We start from the raw sequence: 22,569 nt of genomic DNA, 5'->3' as shown, positions 1-22,569 counted from the left end.
GGCCCATCAACTACTCCACCATTCTATCATGACTGATCTATCTCTCCACCCTTACCCCATTCTCTTGCCTTCCCCCCTGTAACCTCTCACACCTGTACTAGTCAAGAATCTATCTATCTCTGCCTTAAACATATCCACTGACTTGGCCTCCACAGCCTTCTGTGGCAAAGAATTCCACAGATTCACCACCGTCTGACTAAATAAATTTCTTCTCATCTCCTTCCTAAAATAATGTCCTTTAATTCTGAGGCTTTGACCTCTAGTCCTAGACTCTCCCACTGGTGGAAACATCCTCTCCACATCCACTCTATCTAAGCCTTTCACTATTCTCATTTAATGTACTGTCATTATCCTTCACACAAAACTCCATTCAACATATTAATTTCCATTCCTTCATTGTCCCGATGCCAGTGGGTAAATTATATTCAGTAAGAGATGGAGGCGAGAGAGAGAGAGATAGAAACAAATGACCAAACATGTATTTTCATGATCGGAGAGCAGAGAGATAGTGCTAACAAGTAGAATGCTCACGGACAGAGACTGATTTGGTCAATTTTCACCACAGATGCCCTTGTCAGATATATATGTACTCACAGGACAACAAAATAAAAACATTTTGGTCCCACATGTTCCTCCAACAAATCAGGGCTACTCTTCATTGGGAAATTTAAAGTTAGCAATTTTGGGATATTCAGCCTGGGTCATAAAATAACAAGTGTCCAGTGATTCTGGAGAGAAAATGCTAATTTCCAATGAAAATAGTAACAACAGATGCTGGATATCTGAAATTATAACAGAAATGTTGGAAATACCCAGCATGTCAGGCAGCATCTGTGGAAAGATAACCTGAATTAATGTCTCAGGTCATCAGAAATAGAAAAACAAGTCCGTTTCTAAAAGATAGAAAGCTGAGATCTGGAGAACAGGTTGCCAAACCTGAATTCCATAGAAACATAGAAAAATAGGTGCAGGCCATTCAGTCCTTTGAGCCAGCACAGCCATTCAACTCTGATCATGGCTGATCATCTAAAATCAGTATCCCATTCCTGCTTTTTCCCCATATCCCTTGATTCCTTTAGATCTAAGAGCTAAATCTAACTCTCTGTTGAAAACATCCAATGAATTGGCCTCCACTGCCTTCTGTGGCAGGGAATTCCACAGATTCACAACTCTCTGGGTGAAAAAGTGTTTCCTCATCTCAGTCCTAAATGGACTACCATAGGTCATTCCAACCATAATGACATGGTTAATTTAGGTAGTAATGGTTGAGACACCTGGGCTTCCTGTTTCCGAATCCCATCAAGGAATAGTGTGGGACTATGGACATCTGGTGCTGCCAGTAGAGGCTTGCAGACCTTCCAAAGCTAGAATATCAAGGGGTTCATGTTAAGTTTATTCAGTCTCTGGCTAGATTAAGAAATGTGTAAATGCCACCTGGCCATGGGTCCGCAGGATTCTGGCAGCTCATTCAATGCACTGTAATTTAGTCTTAGCAAGATATTTTCATTGCTGCGCCAGCATTAAAATGGCAGCGTGAATTGCCTAGTCAAAATATAACCCACCAAATTATTACCACTAATGGTAAATAACCTTAAATAAGGGATGGCAGGTGGTGCAGCGGTAGAGTTGCTACCTTACGGCGCCAGAGACCAGTGTTAGATCCTGATTACCGATGCTTGTCTGTACGGATTATGTACGTTCTCTCCTTGACCTGTGTGGGTTTTCTCCCACACTCCAAAGATGTACAGGTGTGTAAGTTAATTGGCTTGGTGTAGTGAGACCACACAGGGCTCTAGTGAGACCACACCTGGAGTATTGTGTGCAGTTTTGGTCTCCAAATTTGAGGAAGGACATTCTTGCTATTGAGGGAGTGTAGCGTAGGTTCACACGGATAATTCCCAGGATGGCGGGAATGTCATATGGTGAGAGATTGGAGCGGCTGGGCTTGTATATGCTAGAGGCAGGAAACATGATCCCGATGTTGGGGGAGTCCAGAACCAGGGGCCAGTTTAAGAATAAGGGGTAAGCCATTTTGAAAAGTGATGAGGAAGCTCTTTTTCACACAGAGAGTTGTGAGTGTGGAATTCTCTGCCTCAGGTGGAGGCCAGTTCTCTGGATACTTTCAAGAGAGTGCTAGATAGGGCTCTTAAAGATAATGGAGTCAGGGTACATGGGGAGAAGGCAGGAACTGATTGTGGATGATCAGCCACAATCACATTGAATGGCGGTGCTGGCTCGAAGGGCTGATTGGCCTACTCTTGCAACTATTGTCTATTGTTTAAATGTAAAATTGTCCTTAGTGTGTATAGGAAAGTGTGTAGGTATTGCTGGTCAGCGTGGACTCGGTGGGTCGACGGGTCTGTTTCTGTGCTGTATCTCTAAACTAAACTAAACTAAACTGGTTTCTGTAACGAGAGCAAAACATGATTGTGCAGCAAAAAATAACACAAAGCGCCTTGAGAAGATTTTTTTGCAGAGGTTGGGGTGGATGTAGAATGAGGGGGAGTTTATAAAGGAAACTGTGCAACATCTTTGCACCTCGTCAAGGAAGGAGCAAGATTACTCTGTGCTGAAGCAATGTTGTAATTGCATGGCAGTGTGCTCTCATTTATGTGGAGTGAAAGAATTTGAATTTACTTGTCTGTAATGAACATGTATAAAACCAAACAGTAAAAGGGCGTGGTCATCTTGTTAACATTTTACTGACAGACATAAAGGCTCACAGTGTTTCCAGGCTTCCTCAGCCAGAGCTTTTCATTCATTTAGTATTAACCAGGATGTTTTGAACAACAGCAGTGACTTTTCTATGTTTTTAAGATAGAAACATAGAACATAGAAAATAGGTGCAGGAGGAGGCCATTCGGCCCTTCGAGCCAGCACCACCATTCATTGTGATCATGGCTGATCATCCCCTATCAATAACCTGTGCCTGCCTTCTCCCCATATCCCCTAGAGCTCTATCTAACTCTCGCTTAAATCCATCCAGTGACTTGGCCTCCACTGCCCTCTGTGGCAGGGAATTCCATAAATTCACAACTCTCTGGGTGAAAAAGTTTTTTCTCACCTCAGTCTTAAATGACCTTCCCTTTATTCTAAGACTGTGGCCCCTGGTTCTGGACCCGCCCAATATTGGGAACATTTTTCCTGCATCTAGCTTGTCCAGTCCTTTTATAATTTTATATGTTTCTATAAGATCCTCCCTCATCCTTCTAAACTCCAGTGAATACAAGCCTAGTCTTTTCAATCTTTCCTCATATGACAGTCCCGCCATCCCAGGGATCAATCTCGTGAACCTACGCTGCACTGCCTCAATCACAAGGATGTCCTTCCTCAAATTAGGAGATCAAAACTGTACACAATACTCCAGATGTGGTCTCACCAGATCCCTATACAACTACAGAAGAACCTCTTTGCTCCTATACTGAAATCCTCTTCTTATGAAGGCCAACATTCCATTAGCTTTCTTCACTGCCTGCTGTATCTGCACGCCAACTTTCAGTGACCAGTGTACAAGGACACCCAGGTTTCGCTGTACCTCCCCCTTACCTAACCTAACCCCATTGAGATAATAATCTGCCCCCTTGTTTTTGCCTCCAAAGTGGATAACCTCACATTTATCTATATTATACTGCATTTGCCACGCATCTGCCCACTCACTCAACCTGTCCAGGTCACACTGCAACCTCCTAACATCCTCTTCACAGTTCACACTGCCACCCAGCTTTGTGTCATCCGCAAACTTGCTAGTGTTGCTCCTAATTCCCTCTTCCAAATCATTAATATATATGGTAAACAGTTGCGGCCCCAACACCGAGCCTTGCGGCACTCCACTCGCCACTGCCTGCCATTCTGGACCCGTTCACTCCTACTCTTTGCTTCTGGTCTGCCAACCAATTTTCTATCCATGTCAACACTCAAAACTGTCATACCCCCAATACCATGTGCTCCAATTTTAGTCACCAGTCTCCTGTGCGGGACCTTATCAAAGGCTTTCTGAAAGTCTAGATACACTACATCCACTGGCACCCATTCATTCATTTTACTTGTCACATCCTCAAATTTTTTTCATTTCCTCTACCTCCTTAGATCCTCTGTCCTCCAGTACATCTGGGAGATTGTTTGTGTCTTCCTAGTGAAGACAGATCCGAAGTACCTATTCAACTCTTCTGCCATTTCCTTGTTGCCCATAATAATTTCACCCGTGTCTGCCTTCAAGGGACCTACATTTGACTTTGCTACTCTTTTTCCCTTAACATATCTAAAGAAGCTTTTACTGTCCTTCTTTATATTCCTGGCCAGTTCCCTTCGTACTTCATCTTTTCAGCCCGTATTGCCCGTTTTGTTTCCTTCTGTTGTCCTATAAAAGTTTCCCAATCCTCTAGCTTCCGGCTACTCTTTGCTGTGTTATACATCTTTTCTTTTAGTTTTATTCTATCCCTAACTTCTCTTGTCATCCACAGTTGCCTCCTACTCCCCTTAGAATCTTTCTTCCTTTTTGGAATGAAATGATCCTGCGTCTCCCGGATTATGCCCAGAAATTCGTGCCATTACTGTTCCACCATCATTCCTGCTAGGATCCCTTTCCAGTCTACTTTGGCCAGCTCCCCTCTCATGCCTTCATAGTCCCCTGCTCTAAAAATCCATCTCGGAGGCATTCTACAAACTCTCTTTCTTGGGATCCTGAACCAACCTGATTTTCCCAGTTTACCTGCATATTAAAATCCCCCATCACCACAGTGGCGTTACCTTTGTTACATGCTAGTTTTAACTCCTGCTGCAACTTTCACCCTACATCCGGGCTACTATTTGGGGGTCTGTAAATAACACCAATCAGTGTCTTCTTGCCTTTACAATTCCTCAACTCAATCCACAGTGACTCTACCTCGTCAGTCCCTATGTCTTCCCTCGCAAGGGACTGAATTCCATCCCTCACCAGCAGAGCTACCCCCCCTCCTCTGCCCACCTGCCTGTCCTTTCTATAGGATGTATAACCCTGAATATTAAGTTCCCAGGCCCGATCCTCCTGCGGCCTTGTCTCAGTAATCCCCACAATGTCATATCTACCAACCTCTAACTGAGCCTCAAACTCATCTACTTTACTTCTTATACTTTGCGCATTCATATGCAATACTTTTAATTCCTTACGCATCTCACCTTTCACATCGATCCCTATTATACTTGGCCATACTCTCCTATCCCTTTGTGAGCTTCCTTTCCCATTAATTCTGGGATTATTAACCATCCCTTTATTCTCTTTCCCTTTAACTCCATCCTCCAATATCCCATTTGACACCCCACCCCCCTTATTCAGTTTAAAACCACCCGTGTAGCAGTGGCAAACCTGCCTGCCAGAATGCTGGTCCCCCACCTGTTAAGATGCCATTAATCCTTTTTGTATAGTTCCCCCTTACTCCAAAACAGATCCCAGTGATCTAAGAATCTAAATCCCTGCCCCCTGCACCAGTTCCTCAGCCACCCATTCAGGTCCTGTATCTTCCTGTTCCTGCTCTCGCCAGCACGAGGAACTGGAAGCAAACTGGAGATAACAACCCTGGAGGTCATGCTTTTCAGCATTTTTCCGAGCTCTCTAAAGTCACGCTGCAGAATATTCATCCCCTTCTTTCCGACATCGTTTGTGCCGACATACACTACCACTTCAGGCTGTTCACCTTCGCCCTTGAGGATTTTCTGCACTCTGGATCCTGGATCCTGGCACCAGAAAGGCAGCACACCATCGTCGAATCCCGTCTGTTCCTGCAGAAACCCCTGTCCGTACCTCTCACAATGGAGTCTCCAACTACAATGGCGTTGCCTGACATTGGCCTCTTTGGTTTTGGCTCAACAGCCCTTTTTGCTTCGCAAGCCAGTCCGCCGCTCAGTGTGATAACGTCTTCTGTCCCGACGGCTTCTAAGTGGGCGAACCTGTTCACAAGAGGTACAACACCCGGGGACCTTTGCGTTCCAAGTTTCCCTCCCTTTCTCACCGTCACCCACTGATGGCTAATTCTTAAGAACCAATGGCATACCAAATGATTATTGCATAGCATTCATATTGTAATCAAATCATTTGCTCACATTACAGAAGCCTGCTAATTTTGCCTGTAAACAGCAATCAAGTTGTGGAAACTTTCCTGGGCCATGCACATGCTGAAGTTCTTCACAATATGTCAGGGCACACAAAAAAAAAATGCCACTTCACTCTTATATGTATATTCTAAAGCACTGTGGGACTCCATCTTTGCACAGTGTGTCTTTCAATGATAGAGCAGTTCATTGAACACTGTGAACAACCTTGAAGTGTCCAATTCATTCATAGGACTGTTAATTTCCAGCTATTAATTTGAATGATCTGAAAGTCATAAGTGTGGCACCACAGAATACTGATCTTAATGCTATGGTTTTTCTCTACATTACGTAGAATATAGAAAAGTACAGCACTGGAACAGGCCCTTTGGCCCACTGTGTCACTGCTCAACATGATGCCAGGATAAACTAATCTCCTCTGCCAGCACGTTATTCACACCTCTCCATTCCCTACATATCCATGCAACTATTTGAAAGCCTCTTAAATTATATCTACCCCCACCAACACCACCCCAAGCAGTGTGTCCCAGGGCTCCACCATCATCTGTGTGAAAAACATGCACTGCAAATCCCCTTTAAACTTTGTCTCTCCCCCCTTAACATGCATCTCCAACTTGGAAGCTCACAGTTTTGGTACAGTCATATATTTCATAAGACCAAAAGATATTTAAGACAGGACCTGAAATATGCCCTGATGATTTATTTGCTTAAAGTAAGGGACAGGTGACAGGAGGTGAGCTTGTGGTTTCCAGGGGGACATTTTGCCGGACAGAACCAATCATATTCAGCATTGAATACTGCCTGCAGTATTACATTAAAAAAATTAAATAGGGAATTTAGATGAAGCCTCTTCACTCAGAGAATAGTTAGGATTTGCCAATGACCGCCCCATTGATATGTTGAGGGAGTAGCACAGATGTGTGTAAGAGGACGTACGGGAGGAAGAAAAGTACAAAGTACAACACAAACTACTTGATGTGATGATTAGCAGGAAGAGGCTCAGGTGAAGCATAATTAGATGATCATTGATTAGGTGAGCCTCGTAGGCTGTTTCTGTGCAGTCAATGTCTGCACTGAAAGAGGTTTGAAACAAACAGCAGCTTATGTAAGAATGCATCAATAAAATACATTTCTTACAGTGAGCTTTGTAATAAAATCCATCGTACTCACAGTGTGAGGTAACAGCAAAAACAGGACACTGAACCAAAGAAAAAAAGTGTTCCAACCATAATATTTTTACTTAATTCTAGATTATTAACCCAGAGAATAACTTTATGTTAATGGTTATGTTTCTATTAAATTTAAACACAAATTTGATCTAATTTCTTGATTGTCTAAGATGGTGATTGGACAATCTGCCTTTATCAACTCTGAAATCAGGAAGAAACATAGAAACATAGAAAATAGGTGCAGGAGTAGGCCATTCGGCCCTTCGAACCTGCACCGCCATTCAATATGATCATGGCTGATCATCCAACTCAGTATCTGAGTATCAGAGTATCAGACTGGGCTCCCAGTCACGATTGATAGTCTGTGACTGTTTTAATTCAGTCTGCGCACATAGGCACACATTTACACAGCAAATCTTGACCTATGGCAGGATCAGGCTTCAGAATAGAACATTCCACCATCTTCATAGTTATTAGTTCATAAGAGGCAGCAGAGGCAGTTGGACTTCGACAAGGTAGCGGTACGACATGTACAGTAAATGATCAGACACTGAGGAATATTGATGAAGAGAGGTATCACGGGTTCAAGTCCATTGTTCCCAGAAAATATCAATACACTTAGATTGGGTGGTGAAGCCTATCATAGGATTCTTTAGTAACTTGTCAGTTTCTTTGTTGAACTAAATTAAGGCGCATGTTGCAATCAAAAGCGCTTGAACAATGGTATGCTCGCCTTCACTGATCAGGCATAGAATATAAAAGCTGGGATGTTAAGTTGCAACTTTACTAAACACTGGCTGGAGCCGTGCAGTTTAGGTTACAAAACAATACAAGGGTGCAGTTGTGCTGGAGAGTGTGTTGAGGAGATTCACCAGCAGGTTGCCTGGATTAGAGGACATTAATTATAGAGAGAGGTTAGATAGGTTGGGCTTGTTTTCCCTGGAGCAAAGAAGACTGAGGGGTGACCAGATAGAGGTACAGTATATACAATTCTAAAAGGCATGGGAGGATAGATATTCCGGATCTTTTTCCCCCAGTAAGAGTATCAAAAACAAGAGGGACCATATGGTGAGAGAAATGAGATTTGAGGGTATATATTTTTTTACTGAGAGTGGTTAATATTTGGAACTTGCTACTGGAGTTCCGGTACAAACTCCGGAAGTTACTTCAGACTTTACTGGACTTTATCCTGCACTAAACGCCGTTGTGTATCTGTTCATTGTGGTTGGCTGGATTGTAATCATATGTGGTCTTTCTGCTGACTGCTTAGCACACAACAAGAGCTTTTCACTGTACCTCGGTACACGTGACAATAAACAAAACTAACCTAATTATTGGTGTAAAATATTCTGTTTCCACTAAATTAACCAAAGAGGTGAAACAATTCTGGAATATTACAGCTATCGCAGAAACATGGTTGAGGACTGGGCGGGACTGGCAACTCGATGTTCTGGGGTAGAAATACTACCTAAGGAGGGGGAATTGCTTTGTCCATTAAGGGGAATATCATAGCAGTAAGTAGTGGCGATATTCCTCAGGATTTGTCCAGAGGCCAGGCGGGTGGTACTCAGAAATACACGGTGGGTGATTACTTTGATGGGGTTGTACTGTAGGCACCCCCAATAGTCAGTGAGGATTAGTGGAGCAAAAATGTGGGGAGATTGCAGATAACAGTAAGAATAATAGGGATATCATAGGCAATTTTAATTTCCCTAACATTGTCAATGACTACCATAATGCTAAGGGCTTGAATGGGGTTCAAATTATTAAATGTGTCCCACATGATGTAAGTGGTCCCTCTGGAGAAGGAGTAATATTGAATCTCCTATTGCAAAAGTTCAACAAATATATTTTTATTCAGGCCATTAATTTGGAACAGTTTGTACTTCAACTGGCATTTTGGAAGGATGTTGGTCAGATGCATTGTGTGGCATGTCATGGCTTAAGGTGACAGAGTCAGAAAATGTGTGAGAAGGAATTGCAAATGCTGGTTTACAGAAAGTGGTTGGTTTCAATGTGAGAAGACAATTTACAGCAGTCACTCGGTTTTAAGCTGTCCATTCTGAGGCTTGTGGTGAGTGGAAGCAGCACAAATGTTATTTATTTTCTTGAAGTGGTTCTGTAACAGGAAATTGAAAAAAACGTTTCTGCAAGTGCTACGATCAAAATGCCAAGGGTGGTGCATGGAATACATTTTAATTTGTCACACTAAGCCCTTAATCTGCAGCATTGCCAGTGCAGAAACCTTTCAAACTCACATTTGGTGTCACTGGTGTTGCACATATTCAGCTGGTCACGGCTTTACTCACCCCTGCTCTTTCCAATTGTAATAAACTAAGATCTGTTTTCACCCTTTGTCCTTTGTAGACATTAATGATAACCGTGCCGGTCTGACTTTTCCCCCCGATGTGGTAACAGATTGAGTTGACACGGGTAATGCAATTAATATGGTGTTCATGGCTTTTGAAAAAAGTGCCACATTACAGGCTTATCAACAAACCTCAGACACATGACACAAAAGATACATTAACATCCCAGATATAAAGTTGGCCAACTAACTGACAACGCAGGGACATAGTAAATGGTTGTTTCTCGGATTGGAGAAATGTGAATAGGTGTGTTTCAATGTTGGGGATGTTGCTTTATTGATGACCGAGGGTGGGGTTGAAAGTCATATTTCTAAATTTGGGGATGACACAAAGCTTGACAGTATTGTGAGTTACAAAGGAGATGGTGATATATGGCAACAAGAGGTAAACAGACTGGCGAAACAGGCAGTTGCAGTTTAATGCAAAGAAATGTGGAATGGAATGCTTTGTCACATGAAAAATTCTTTGCTTGCATACCTAAGGAATGCCAATAGTGGCCACCTATGGCGCTGACAAAGTTACAAAGTATGGCGGCTCCTCCTTTGTTCTGCCCCCCCTCCCCCCTCCCCCACAATGGGTCCCACTTTGTTCTTCCACTCTCCCTCCCTCGTGGCGGTCCCCCCATGCCGGGTCCTCCATTGTTCTTCCCCTCACCCCCACCACGGCGGGTCGACCCGCGAGGCTTCACCGCCACTGCAAGGCTTCACCGCCGCTGCCGAGGCTTCACCACCGCCACTGAGGCTTCAACATCGTCGGTGAATGCATTTAGGCGAGTAGAAGAAGGGTGATAATATAGAATAAAGGGCACCATTCTTAAATGGGAGTAAGAACAGACTTGCAAGAATTGTCCAGGGGTGAGGAATTACATTTACAAGGATTGATTTGTGAGACTTTAACTGTTTTCCTTGGCGAAGGCTGAGGGGAGACTTGACAGAAGTAATTAAAATAATGAGGTATTTAAAAAAATGAATAATATAAAATAATATAAAACATCTCATCTTTGGTCAACACAGCCTACCTCTCTCCTTTCCTCCAGCCCTACTGTTTAGTTTAATTTTTACAGCTTAGAATCAGGTCCTTTGGTCCACTAATTCCACGCTACCCACCAATCATCCATTCACATTAGTTCCCTGTCATCCCACTCTCTCATCAACTCCATTCACATTGGGGGCAATTTTACAGCAACCAATTAACTTACAAACCCACACATGTTTGGGACTTGGGAAGAGACTGGAGCACCTGGAGGAAACCAATGGTGTTACAGGGAGAACGTGCATACTCACGTAGACAACACCCAAGGTCAGGATTGAACCCAGGTCTATGGTGCTGTGATGCGGCAGCTCTGCAGCCATGCCTGTGTACAGTCTACCTCACTGAGCAATTTTTTGTTCACCTATCGTTACTGGTTGGTAGGTTACTGTAAGTAATCCTTAGTGTTCATGAGTGGTATGAAATCTATGGGACTGAGAGAGAAAATATTTCAGGGAAATGTAGGGGAATGGGATTGATGAAAATGCTCTTAAGAGCCATCATTGACAAGGTGGGCCAAATAGAAAATTGTGAGAAAAAAGTAACGTCTTGTGTGTCTTGGTATCAAATTTTGGTGCCGTGGGACATTTTCTTGCTTCAAAGCATGTTGTTGAAGTTCTGAGATGTTTCTGAGTAATTGGAGAAGGCATTAAATAAGTTTGATCATATCATATATGTTTAATTAATGCCATTAGTTATTCCACTCTGTCGCTGAGAAAAGAATATATGCTTTCTAAAGCATTTGGCCAGGTTGCCAAACAAGACATTTTAAAATTAATGTCCTACAAACCCCACCGTAAATGCAGCGGCCTTTTCTTACAACATCTGGACAATCAGATTAAATGAAAAATAATCTCTCCTCTGAACAAAGAGAACTAAACAAATTCTGCCGGCTTCAATTCATGAGCATTCACAGTCCAGGCAGAGTAGTTTGCGGTTTGTCCACCTGTGGTTAAAACTATGTGTTTTATATGAGACCGGTCAAAACAAAGTTCTGAGTATCCATGATTGTGTGTAGTTAATGTTTTTTTAAGCATTCAGAATAGCCTGCTCCAGATGGCCACTGAGTTCTTGACTTTACAAGTACCATTTAAGTCGGTCAAAACTGTTCAAACTACTCTAAAACAGGAGCATGCAACATAAAGCAGCACAGTGTGGAGGGTTGTGTTGCCTAGTCAAGAACTTTCAAGTGAAATCATAGATTGTCAATCATATGGACATATTTAAAGGAAGGAGCAGTATTTAATGAGCAAGATATCACATGCAGTACAATATTTCCAAAAACAAAATTTTTAGGTGCAGTTATCAGAAAGATGAATTAAAATATCGTTACTATCATCAAAAGAACAAAGAACAGGAAAGCCATCACTTGCTTTATAGAGGTTACACAGGGCAAATATCAGTGATGACTATGCCCTTGCTGTTCCCCTCTGACCAGCAGTTGTCATGATCACTCTAATTGTTCCAGTTCCTGCTCTGTGTGCCATTCTGTGTGCTGTGTGTTGTGGCACGTTACTTCATTAATGTGCTTGATTTTGTGTTCCTGAATCTTTACAAGACATACACTTTTGCAGTTCAAAAAAAAACACACAGCATGAAACCACAGTAATGTCGTAGTATGGTGGTGATAAATCTCAACCGAAATGGAATAAAAATCCCCTGGATGTCTGAAGTAAAAAATCTCTGAAATGTTGCCTGTAACCTCTTTTCAAATACTGCTCTGTGGTAAGAAGGAACTGTAGATGCTCGTTTACACTGAAGGTAGGCACAAAATGTTGGAGGAACTCAGTAGATCAGGCAGCATCTCTGGAGAAAATGGGTAGGTGACATTTCAAGTCAGATCTGACAAAGGGTCCCGACCCGAAACGTCACCTTTTCATTTTCTCCCGAAATACTGCCTGAACTGCTGAGTTACTCCAGCATTTTGTGTCTATCACTAATATGCATTTCCGGGATAAAACATGCACCTACACTATACTGTCATGTAAACTACTAGTGCCCATGTCTGCTGATGCACAGCATGAAAGTATTGGTGGTGTTGAGCTGGGAAGAAGCACGGGTGGCTGCTGTAAATGGTGGAAGAATGGTGTCAACATTATTGTCTGAGGTGCTTGCATTTCCAGAACCAAGTAACAGATAATATAACATGCCTTGGTGTACTTATTAATGACTGTTGTGTATCTCACCAGACATAGCATTAGTCGAAGGAGGTAACAACAGATGGCCAATAATAAAGTCAATTAAACATTTTCCTAATAAGTGCCGGCATGAACTAAAATGAACGGAAGGGATCTTATGTTTTTCAATGTGACAGCTTATTTACAGGGATCCAAGCATCTCATATTTTGTTAACACCTTTTATACGTGGGCTGAAAGCTAGGGGAAGTGGATGCAGGCCCTGGTCCAAAAGGGGTTGAAAATTTAATCCTCAACACTTTTGGCAGCAATTATTCTTTGCTTGACTCTGTCTTAAAGAGTTGATACCATTACTCAATACCTGCAGTTAGCTTAAACAATCAACAAGGCCCAATTTCCTTCATTGTGGCCTCAGCTGGTTCCAGAAACGTGCATGAATAAGGACTAAACATAATTGCCTTCATTATTGGCTTAGATGGTTAAGAGCATGCCTATCCCAAAAACTAGATTTAATAGACAGACATGTTGCTCTGTGGTCTGCAACAGTACTGAGGCACTTTACTTGTATTAGCCAAGTTTTTAAGGAGGCTGAGGTCATTTAACATCTGCCAACCCCTGCTGTGCAGTGTCTACCATTCAGTGGTGGCCAGTGCTCTGTTTTTTGCTGTGGCCTGTTGGGGAGATGGCGCCCGCATAGCGGACAAAAACAGACTGGACAAGCTGATCAGGAAGGCCGGCTCAGTGGTCGGGGCTGAGCAACGAACGGTCCAGCAGGTGGCAGAGGCCAGAACTCTGAACAAACTGGGTTCAATGATGACCAACCCCACTCACCCACTCCATGCCCTGAAGGTGATCAAGAGCAGCATCTTCAGTCAGAGACTGATTGCACCAATGTGCAAAACTGAGAGACATAGGAAGTCTTGTATATCAGCTGCTATAAGGTTATATAATGCGCATAAATACCTGCACTTTTTTTCATTCATTGTATTTTAACTTGTATTTTAACTTGTATTTTAACTTGTTAAGCATGGAAGCTATTTGAGGAAATGTGTGGTGTTATGTCTGTCTTGAAGCTGTCGTAGCACTGTAATTTCCTGTAAAGGATTATTAAAGGTATAATTAATTAATTAATTATCTGGTGAAACAGGAAGCAATGAACTCAAGGTGCAATCAGGAGATTTTCACCACTTGGAGTTTCTGACGATTTTATTTGTCAACAGTACAGGGTTATCATCATTATTTAAAAATCATCTTTAAGATGTTTAAAGCAGATACAATTGGGAATCAGTAGCAATCATTGTTGTTCATCTCCACTGCATCGTATCCAGTTGGCACTGCTGATGAAGAACTCGGATCACACAGAAGTCTGTGATACTATTTCTATTTTTGGTAAATCAACACGAGAAAGCAATTTCAGTGCTGCATTATCTTTCAACCAATTTCTTCATTATTTTAGATCAGTGAGATTTCAGAGCAAACAGAATAGGCCTCTTGTATTGATAATGCTTTCAGATACTCTTTGCTAAAATAATCTACAAAGAATTCCACACATTCCAATTTACCTCCTTTTCTGAATGTTATTCTATACTGACCACATATCTCGTAATTTTTTTTAATCTTCTTATAGAAACATAGAAAATAGGTGCAGGAGGAGCCATTCGGCCCTTCGAGCCTGCACCGCCATTCAATATGATCATGGCTGATCATCCAACTCTTCTTTAATTGTATCATCTTTACCAAAAGATCTTGGAGGGAATAAAGAAAAATATTAAACATTTTCACTGTATTAATGTATTGACCGAAAATTAACAAGGGAAATATTTTTATATTTGGCATGAGATTGTCTGAGGTTAATGGGTCAACAAATCCTATGGCTTGTCATTTCTGATACAGGTGCACAACCTTTTATCCGAAATTCCAAATAACGAAAAGCTCCGAATAGCGGACATTCTTTCGGTCCTTGAAGAAAGATCCTTGAAGACATTCACCGAGGACGGCCCGCAGAGGTGACAGCGGAACCTCCGGCCGGTCCTCGAAGAAAGGGGAACTAAATCCCCATTCATAAAAGAGAAGGTGAGGGTATATTGCGCGGGAGGGTTAATAATTGACAATCTGCTGCTGCCTGCCCGCTGAGTTAAAAAGTTCCCACGTTAGACTCACGATACACAGTGTACCGTGAGTCTTGCGTGGGAACTTTTTAACTCAGCGGGCAGGCAGCAGCAGATTGTCGCTCCCTTCAGTTTCACGCCACCTACACCCCTCTGCTTCCCTGCCATGTGTGTGACCCCTTTCCCTCCCCTTTCCAGCTCCCCGCCCATTGCACCAGCGCGGGGGCTTTGCACTGTCTTCACGTCGGCGATGCCAGCAGGTCAGTGCCAGTCACCAGAGACGTCAGGACCAACGGGACACCGACCCCCAGGCCCACTGCAAGCACGGAGATCCCAGAGACCCACAGCCAGGAGCAGCCCAGCCCCGTTCCAACTCCAGAGGAACACGCTCCCCGTAGGGACAGAAGCTGATGGTGTGCAAGGTACGTCTTGTTTTTGGGGTTGTGGATGAGGGGGCGCAGCTCGGGCTGTGACGTCTCCGTCCACCCCCCTGTACAGGAGCTGAGACTGGGAACTGTACCGCCCTTGCAGGTGAGCAGGAGAGTGAGGTTGTTTGCAGTTGCAGAGGGAGGGGGCAAGGGCGGTACAGGTCCCAGTCTCAGCTCCTGTCCAGGGGGGTGTTCGGAGACGTCAGGACCAATGGGACACCGACTGCAAGCACGGAGGTCCCAGAGACTCACAGCCAGCAGCAACTCTAGCCCAGCCCTGCTCCAACTCCAGAGGAACCTGGGTTGCGGATGAGGGGGCGCAGCTCGGGCTGTGGGCGAACTGCCACTTGTCGCTGTAGCGGCCCATCGGGGAGCGGGTTCCTGTTGGTCCTGACATCTCCGGCCACCCCCCTGGACAGGAGCTGAGACACGTCAGGACCACCAGAAGCCGCTCCCCGATGGGCCGCTACGGCGACAAGTGGCAGTTCGCCCACAGCCCGAGCTGCGCCCCCTCATCGGGACACCGACCCCCAGGCCCACTGCAAGCACGGAGATCCCAGATCGGCAACTCCAGCCCAGCCCCGCTCCAACTCCAGAGGAACACGCTCCCCGTAGGGGCAGAAGCTGATGGTGTGCAAGGTACGTCTTGTTCTTGGGGTGGCGCAGCTCGGGCTGTGGGCGAACTGCCACTTGTCGCCGTAGCGGCCCATCGGGGAGCGGATTCCTCTGGAGTTGGAGGGGGGTATTGTGCTGTTTGATCGCCCCCTGCTATCCCAGGGACAGGGAGACACAGCGGCTTTTGAGAATGGTGGACAATCACTTCCAAAGTTCTGCCCACACAGTCAGTACACCTCTCCTACACTTGTCTCCTGCACTAAGATCATCTTGCAGAGAATGATCCCAGCCTAACCCTCCCTATTCTCTCCTATTCTGCAAGAAAAAACTACATTGAAGACTCAAACTCGCGATCGAGTAACTGCCGGATCGAGGCGCAAACTCGCGACCTTGCGGATATGAGCCGAGCACTCTACCACTGAGCCAGCCGTTAAAATCTACGCTAAAAATCTTCCATTCCGAAAGCCGAAAAATTCCGAATTACAAAAAGTGTCTGGTCCCAAGGCTTTCGGATAAAAGGTTGTGCATCTGTACTGACACTTTCAAATTATCTGCAAAAGCCATTATCTTTTAAATAATGCATTTAATAATTTTCCTATTATCAACCAATAAAATGCAATCTCCATGGCAGTGAATGACCACATACATACAGTGTAACATGCCAAAGCAATTATTTTAATTGACAATATAAAAATGAACTGCTGGGCTTCCTAAATAATCGATGGTAGAACAAGAGACTGGTCTTACCTTCACAAGTCACTTCCTTCATGTCTATCACGATATAAATTTTGCCCTCAGGCTCCAAATCAACCTGCCAAAAGGAACATATGAAGTATGAGGACATGCATGTGACAAAACATATTATATCAAACATTACCACCCCATAACCACAATAGCCAAGTAAATATAATAATCGTAGCAAAATACTGCAGCTGCCGGGAACCTGAAATAATGACAGAAAATCCTGGATAACTCGGCATTGGCAGTTTGTATTTTAGATTCTCAGCACCTGTGGGTCAAGCAACGTCAGCGGAGAGAGAAACAGATTTACTGGTCCAAGTGAATGATCTTTCGTCAAGCTTCTTGTTGAAAGTTACGAAGGATGATCATGGTGGCTGGTAGGGTGGAGGGCAAGGGCAAGGAGAACCTTAACTTTGTTCTGGGTGGGAGAAAAGGTGGCAGGAGCAGAGGTACAGGAAATGAAACAAGCGCAGACAAGACAATTGAGTGATGGTGCAGCAGAAGCCATGGTTGAATGAACAAGAAAAACATTTCTGAAGTCTGGGTACAGAGGTGGCATCATCATTATAAATGGGATGAAAATGGCTAAGAGAATGGAATGGAATCCATACAGGAAGCAAGATGGAAAGAAGTGTAGTTTGGCCTTTCAGTATGTTCTAGTGAATGTCACAGAGGAGGAACAATAGCTCCATTTGTGACCACAGATGCTGCCTAATTTGCTGAGTATTTCCGATTTTATTTTAAAGATTAAAAGATTAAAAGATTGCCGAGTTCAACTCAGGTGAAGACCTAAAATCAGTGTAAGAGCAGCGGCTCATTGCAAAGAGGCCATTCGGAGCAACCCAGAATGAATGAAAGGATCACCTTTGCTTCCTTGAAAGCCCACATCTCCTTCTGCAACAAATTTGTATCCACTTTCCATAAGATACTGATGATCAACCATAGGAATTGCATGTAATGTCTCAACAGTGCAGACATCTCTAATCTTTCCCCTCATTAATTAAAATGGATTTCACACATTGCCAATGTTCCAATATCAATGAGACAATTTTCCACAGTAGCTGCCTGGGCAATACAAACCAGAAAAACAGTACAAAATTATTTCAATGTCATATTTTTCCAGCTCCTAGAATATTTTGTCAAAGATATTGTAGATGAACTGAAAAATCTTACATTCCCTTCACTTTCTTGATGTTATAATCCCCTTCGCCGTTCCAAGTCAGTTGTCCTAGCCTTCTCAGGTCCACCCTCCTATTCCTATCCATCCCATATGTGTTCAATGTAATGCATCTCCTGCACAATTCAATGACAGTAGGAGTTGACATGTGAGTGTGTCTGTGTGCGTGAGTATATGGGCGACGAGAGGAATAAGAGAAAGAAGGAAGTTTACAAAAATTGTGAATAGGTTGGGTTGAGGAACTGAAACTAAAGGACATACATTAATGATCGAGAGTATGACGCACTGAAGTTGACTCAGCAAATTAATATACCATGACATCAGGGTAAAATATTCCTTTTGCGGATGAAAAGTTGTACAGGTTTACAGACATTCTGAAAATGTTTTGTTTTTTGCTGTGACATACATGTTGTTATGTTTAATGTTTTCAGTATCATTCTTAACTGTCATTGTATGCCATGTTGTCACTTGTGGGCGGAGCACCAAGGCAAATTCCTTGTGTGTGAATACTTGGCCAATAAACTTATTCATTCATTCATTCATTGTTATAGACCCACATAGATGCATATATGCAGGTGCATGACACACACAGCCCTGAACATGTTGGATCACAATGCATGATTCACCCATGTCTATAGCCAAAGTTAATTGCAGGCCAATATCATGAATAATTAGCAACACAAAGCCACCTGAAGAGATGAGGCCATTGTGGCTAGTGCAGGTGCTGAGAAGTATTATTCAATTATTCAGATCTGGGTTGAAGCATTGGACAACATGGAAGACAACAGGTCCCGTGAATCTCTAATAGTGCACTGGCAGGAGGAGGTGAGCTTTCTATCCAAAGGGTCAAGAGATCCTTCAGGCTGCAGTATCAGTCAATTCAAAAAGGTGTTTAAAATGCCATATTTAGAGCAGTCAGTCAATCCAATCTCTGCTGTTGAAGGATTTCAACAACTAAACTCCAGAACTGAACTGAACTGCTGTGTCCGTTATTTGACTCCACATGCTTCTGCTGAACATGCAAAAACCAAGGAAACGGGACAACATTTGTTAAGTGAATCACACCACATCATAGTTCTACACAAAGTGACTGTATTCAGCAACCCTTTAATTTGGCGTTTTTATAAAACAAAAATAGGAAATTGACAATTTGCTTCTCGGTAAACCTGTTGCAACAAAGAAACAAAATATCCAATTGGCCTTTATAAACTAGCTCACGGATAATCTTCAGATAACATCTGTTTGTTTGTGTATAATCACATCTTCTCGAAATAAACGATGTGCTAACGGTACAAATTTTACATATTCCGGTAGAGATTACCCCCCTGGAGTCCGAAATCGCCTTATCTGAAAATGTACTGCTTTATTTCTCGAGTTAATAATGAAAATGTTCAAGATTCTGACAAAACTTTGAAATAAAAACGACTCTTTCGCTGATGACGTCACAATGGGTCTGCGTTGTCTTGCTCGCGCTGCGAGTGACGCTACTTGTTCGCCGCTTCTTCCCCCCTTGCTGCTCGCTCCCTGGTCACCCGCCTCACTCCCCTCCCCTTCTCGCCCCTCCTATTCCCCCCCTCCTCCTCTTCCCCCCTCCTCCTCTCCCCCCTCTCTGTGTCCCTCTCTGTGCCCCTCTCTCTCTATCCCCCTCCCTCTCTAGCCGCGCCTGCGAGTTGGGGACTATGCGTGAGTGGATAGGGCGGGGGATGGGGTAAAGGGAGTGAATTAATAATATTAATATAATATCAAGGGGGGTGGTTAGTGTGTGTGTGTGTGTGTGTGGGGGGGGGGGGGTTAGTGTGTGTGTGGGGGGTAGTTAGTGTGTGTGTGATGCCACAGGCTACACCCCCCTCTCCCCCAACCGCGCGTTGAAGGGACATTGAAATAACACAGCATGTATATCACATAAGTAATTTAATGTTAAAGAATAAAATGCATGGCCACGGATTCCTTCTTTAGTTTCAATCTAATGAAATTCTCCAGCTTCCCATAGAAGAAACAAAATGCACCTGTTGATTTGACAAGTAACTAATATCAGGCAAGGGGCAAATTCAAAAAACAATTCCGAGGCAGATGTCACTGGAAAATGAATTCTACATAATAGTAAATAAGTGAGGAATCAATAAAATAATAATTAAAGATTTCTAAAAGTAAATCCATTTTCGCTGTTACTGAATGTATTCTTAAAATGGAAGTCAATTATGGAAATAAGGAACTGCAGATGCTGCCTTACAAAAAAATAAAGACACAAAGTGCTGGAGTAACTCAGCGGGTCAGGCAGCATCTCCAGAAACATGGATAGGTGATGTTTCCTCATCTTATAGCTGATTTCTTCCTGGTCAGGACTCTTCTGGAGACTTTGTATCTGGAAATCAATATATTTATACTTCAAACTTTTCATCAAACAAGTTCTCAGTATTGGCCACAGACCATAAAATTATAAATACCATTTAACTAAACAATGGACAAATTGGAGACCAAATCACCATTGATGAGTTGTTGCTGCATGCTTCCAATTGCACTGATGAACAATGTTTCAATGAAGTGCCAACTCAAGAGCTTTGAAAGAGATGGGAAGAATAATAGTGGATCTCATTTTCCAAAGTTCGATGCGTGATCTGTTTCAGCAATTTGACAAAGGTGGACACCTGCACTATTTCCAAGTTTGCTACTGATACTCAACTAGATGGTATTGTGAATAGGAGAAAGGATATAAAGAGGGGATTCTAAAAAAGTTGAGTGAGTGGCAATAACGTGACAGATCAAATATAATGTGGAAAAATGTGAAGTTATTCACTTTGCTGCACAAAACAGAAGTATTTTTTAAATTATGAGAGATTGTGTATTTTTTAAATTATGAGAGATTGTGTAGTGTCAATGTTCAAAGTCAGTGGTGGACATGATGATATTGGGTAACCTGGCACAAAGGACTTCCAGAGTAACTGCCATGGAAATGCAGCAAATCAACACCGCCACTTTATTCCATGTAGACTCCAATATTGGAATAGATTCAGAATTACAGTGTCTGGATTTTCAATAATTTTAGAAACATAGAAAATAGGTGCAGGAGTAGGCTATTCGGCACTCCGAGCCAGCACCGCCATTCAATATGATTATGACTGATCATCCTAAATCTGTACCCCGTACCTGCTTTCTCCCCATAACCCTTAGCAGCAGGTATGTTCGTACAAGTGGTCTTGTACCATATCATGGTTGTTCACCACTATCCTAGCTCTCAGTGAACCCGAGGAGAGCACATTGTAGGAATGCTAACCAATAAAATGTATCCTCTCTTCTCCCCTCCTTGGAGTGTCATTCTGTGTGAAGTGAACAGGATAGAGTATCAACTGGATTAGATCCAAACTTGAACTTCAGACATTGAATATTAGGCTCCATAGCAGACCTGGATGAAATCAAATGGAACACACAAAGATCACATATATTGTTTTCTTTAGAGCTTCGGAGATTGAGGGTAGATGATTGTAATCATCTGTAGTCTTTCCGCTGACTGGACAGCATGCAATAAAAGCTTTTCACTGTACCTCGGTGCAGGAGACAATAAACTAAATTAAACTTTTCAGAAGCATAGATACGATAGTCAGAACCTTTATCTCCAGGGTGGAAATGTTACAGACTAGAGGGCATAGCTTCAGTGTGAGAGAGGCAAAGTTTAAAGGAGATGTGCAGGGCAAGCTTTTTTACAAGGAGGGTGGTGGGTGCCTGGCCTGTGTTGCTGGTTGTAGTAGTGGAGTCAGTTACAATTGTGGCATTTAAGAGGCTTTTAGAATGGAAGGATGTGGATCATGTGCAGGCAGAGGAGATTAGTTGGTTTCATGTTCAGCAAGGACATTGTGAGCCAAAGGGCCTATTCCTGTGCTGTCCTGTTCTCTGTTCTAAAGACTGCTGGGTCAGAGCTGGGGAATGTGTCTCAGGTCACCATCATTTAAACTCAACTCGGTTTACATCACTTCATTGGTATGGAATAAGTAAGGTGTGCACAACATAACAGATAATACAGCAAAGGAGATCATTCAGACTGTATTATGATAGAGTACACTACAGTCACCCTTTTATTACACTAGTCTGCTCTCCAGTAATAGCCTTGTCCCGCGGTATGAGTTCATTCCAAGAGCTCTCCCGAGTTTTTAAAAAATCAAACTTGTGGTAAGCACGGAGAATGAACGTAGCGGGTACGTCGGAGCTCGGGTACGTCTCTTACCGGCTCGTAACGCGAACGGCAGGTACTCGGGAAGACTCGCTAACAGTAGGTAAGCACGGGAAGACTCGTGAAGATTTCTCAACATGTTGAAAAACGTCCACGAGAGCCCCGAGTACCGACGAGTGGCCAATACCGTAAATCTCCGAGTTCGAATCAGGGCAAACTCGGGAGAGCTCTTGGAATGAACTCGTACCGTGGGACAGGGTTTTAACCATGATCTCCTAATCTTTTTATAATACTTTTCAAATATTTAGCCTATATTAGATGAGATTAGATTAGATGATAATATTCACCACTTCAATCAATAATCGTGGTGATGTATTCCATTGTCTAATAGCCTTTCACACAAAAAACAGCCTACTATCTATTGCTTCAATCAACATTATTAAGATAGATTATCTGGTCGTCATATTTTTGTTTCAGGTCATAAGTTTATAAGCCATAGGAGCAGAATTAGACCATTAGACCCCTCTTAACCCCATTCTCAGCCTCCTATC

General features: G+C 43.0%; 1 protein-coding gene across 1 annotated transcript in view; it reads right to left on the bottom strand.

Moving 5' to 3' along the window:
* Positions 1-22,569, bottom strand: part of prkch (protein kinase C eta) — a 200,309-nt gene that overhangs the window by 119,692 nt on the left and 58,048 nt on the right. Inside the window, exon 2 of the mRNA XM_033027436.1 lies at positions 16,686-16,749. Coding sequence (XP_032883327.1) covers positions 16,686-16,749 — 64 coding nt within the window. The remainder of the gene's footprint in view (positions 1-16,685; positions 16,750-22,569) is intronic.

This window comes from Amblyraja radiata, chromosome 9 (genome assembly GCF_010909765.2).
Source record: "Amblyraja radiata isolate CabotCenter1 chromosome 9, sAmbRad1.1.pri, whole genome shotgun sequence".
NCBI classification, from domain to species: Eukaryota; Metazoa; Chordata; class Chondrichthyes; order Rajiformes; family Rajidae; genus Amblyraja; species Amblyraja radiata.
Note: the sequence above shows the minus strand (reverse complement) of the source record. Positions and strands in the feature narration are given on the sequence as shown.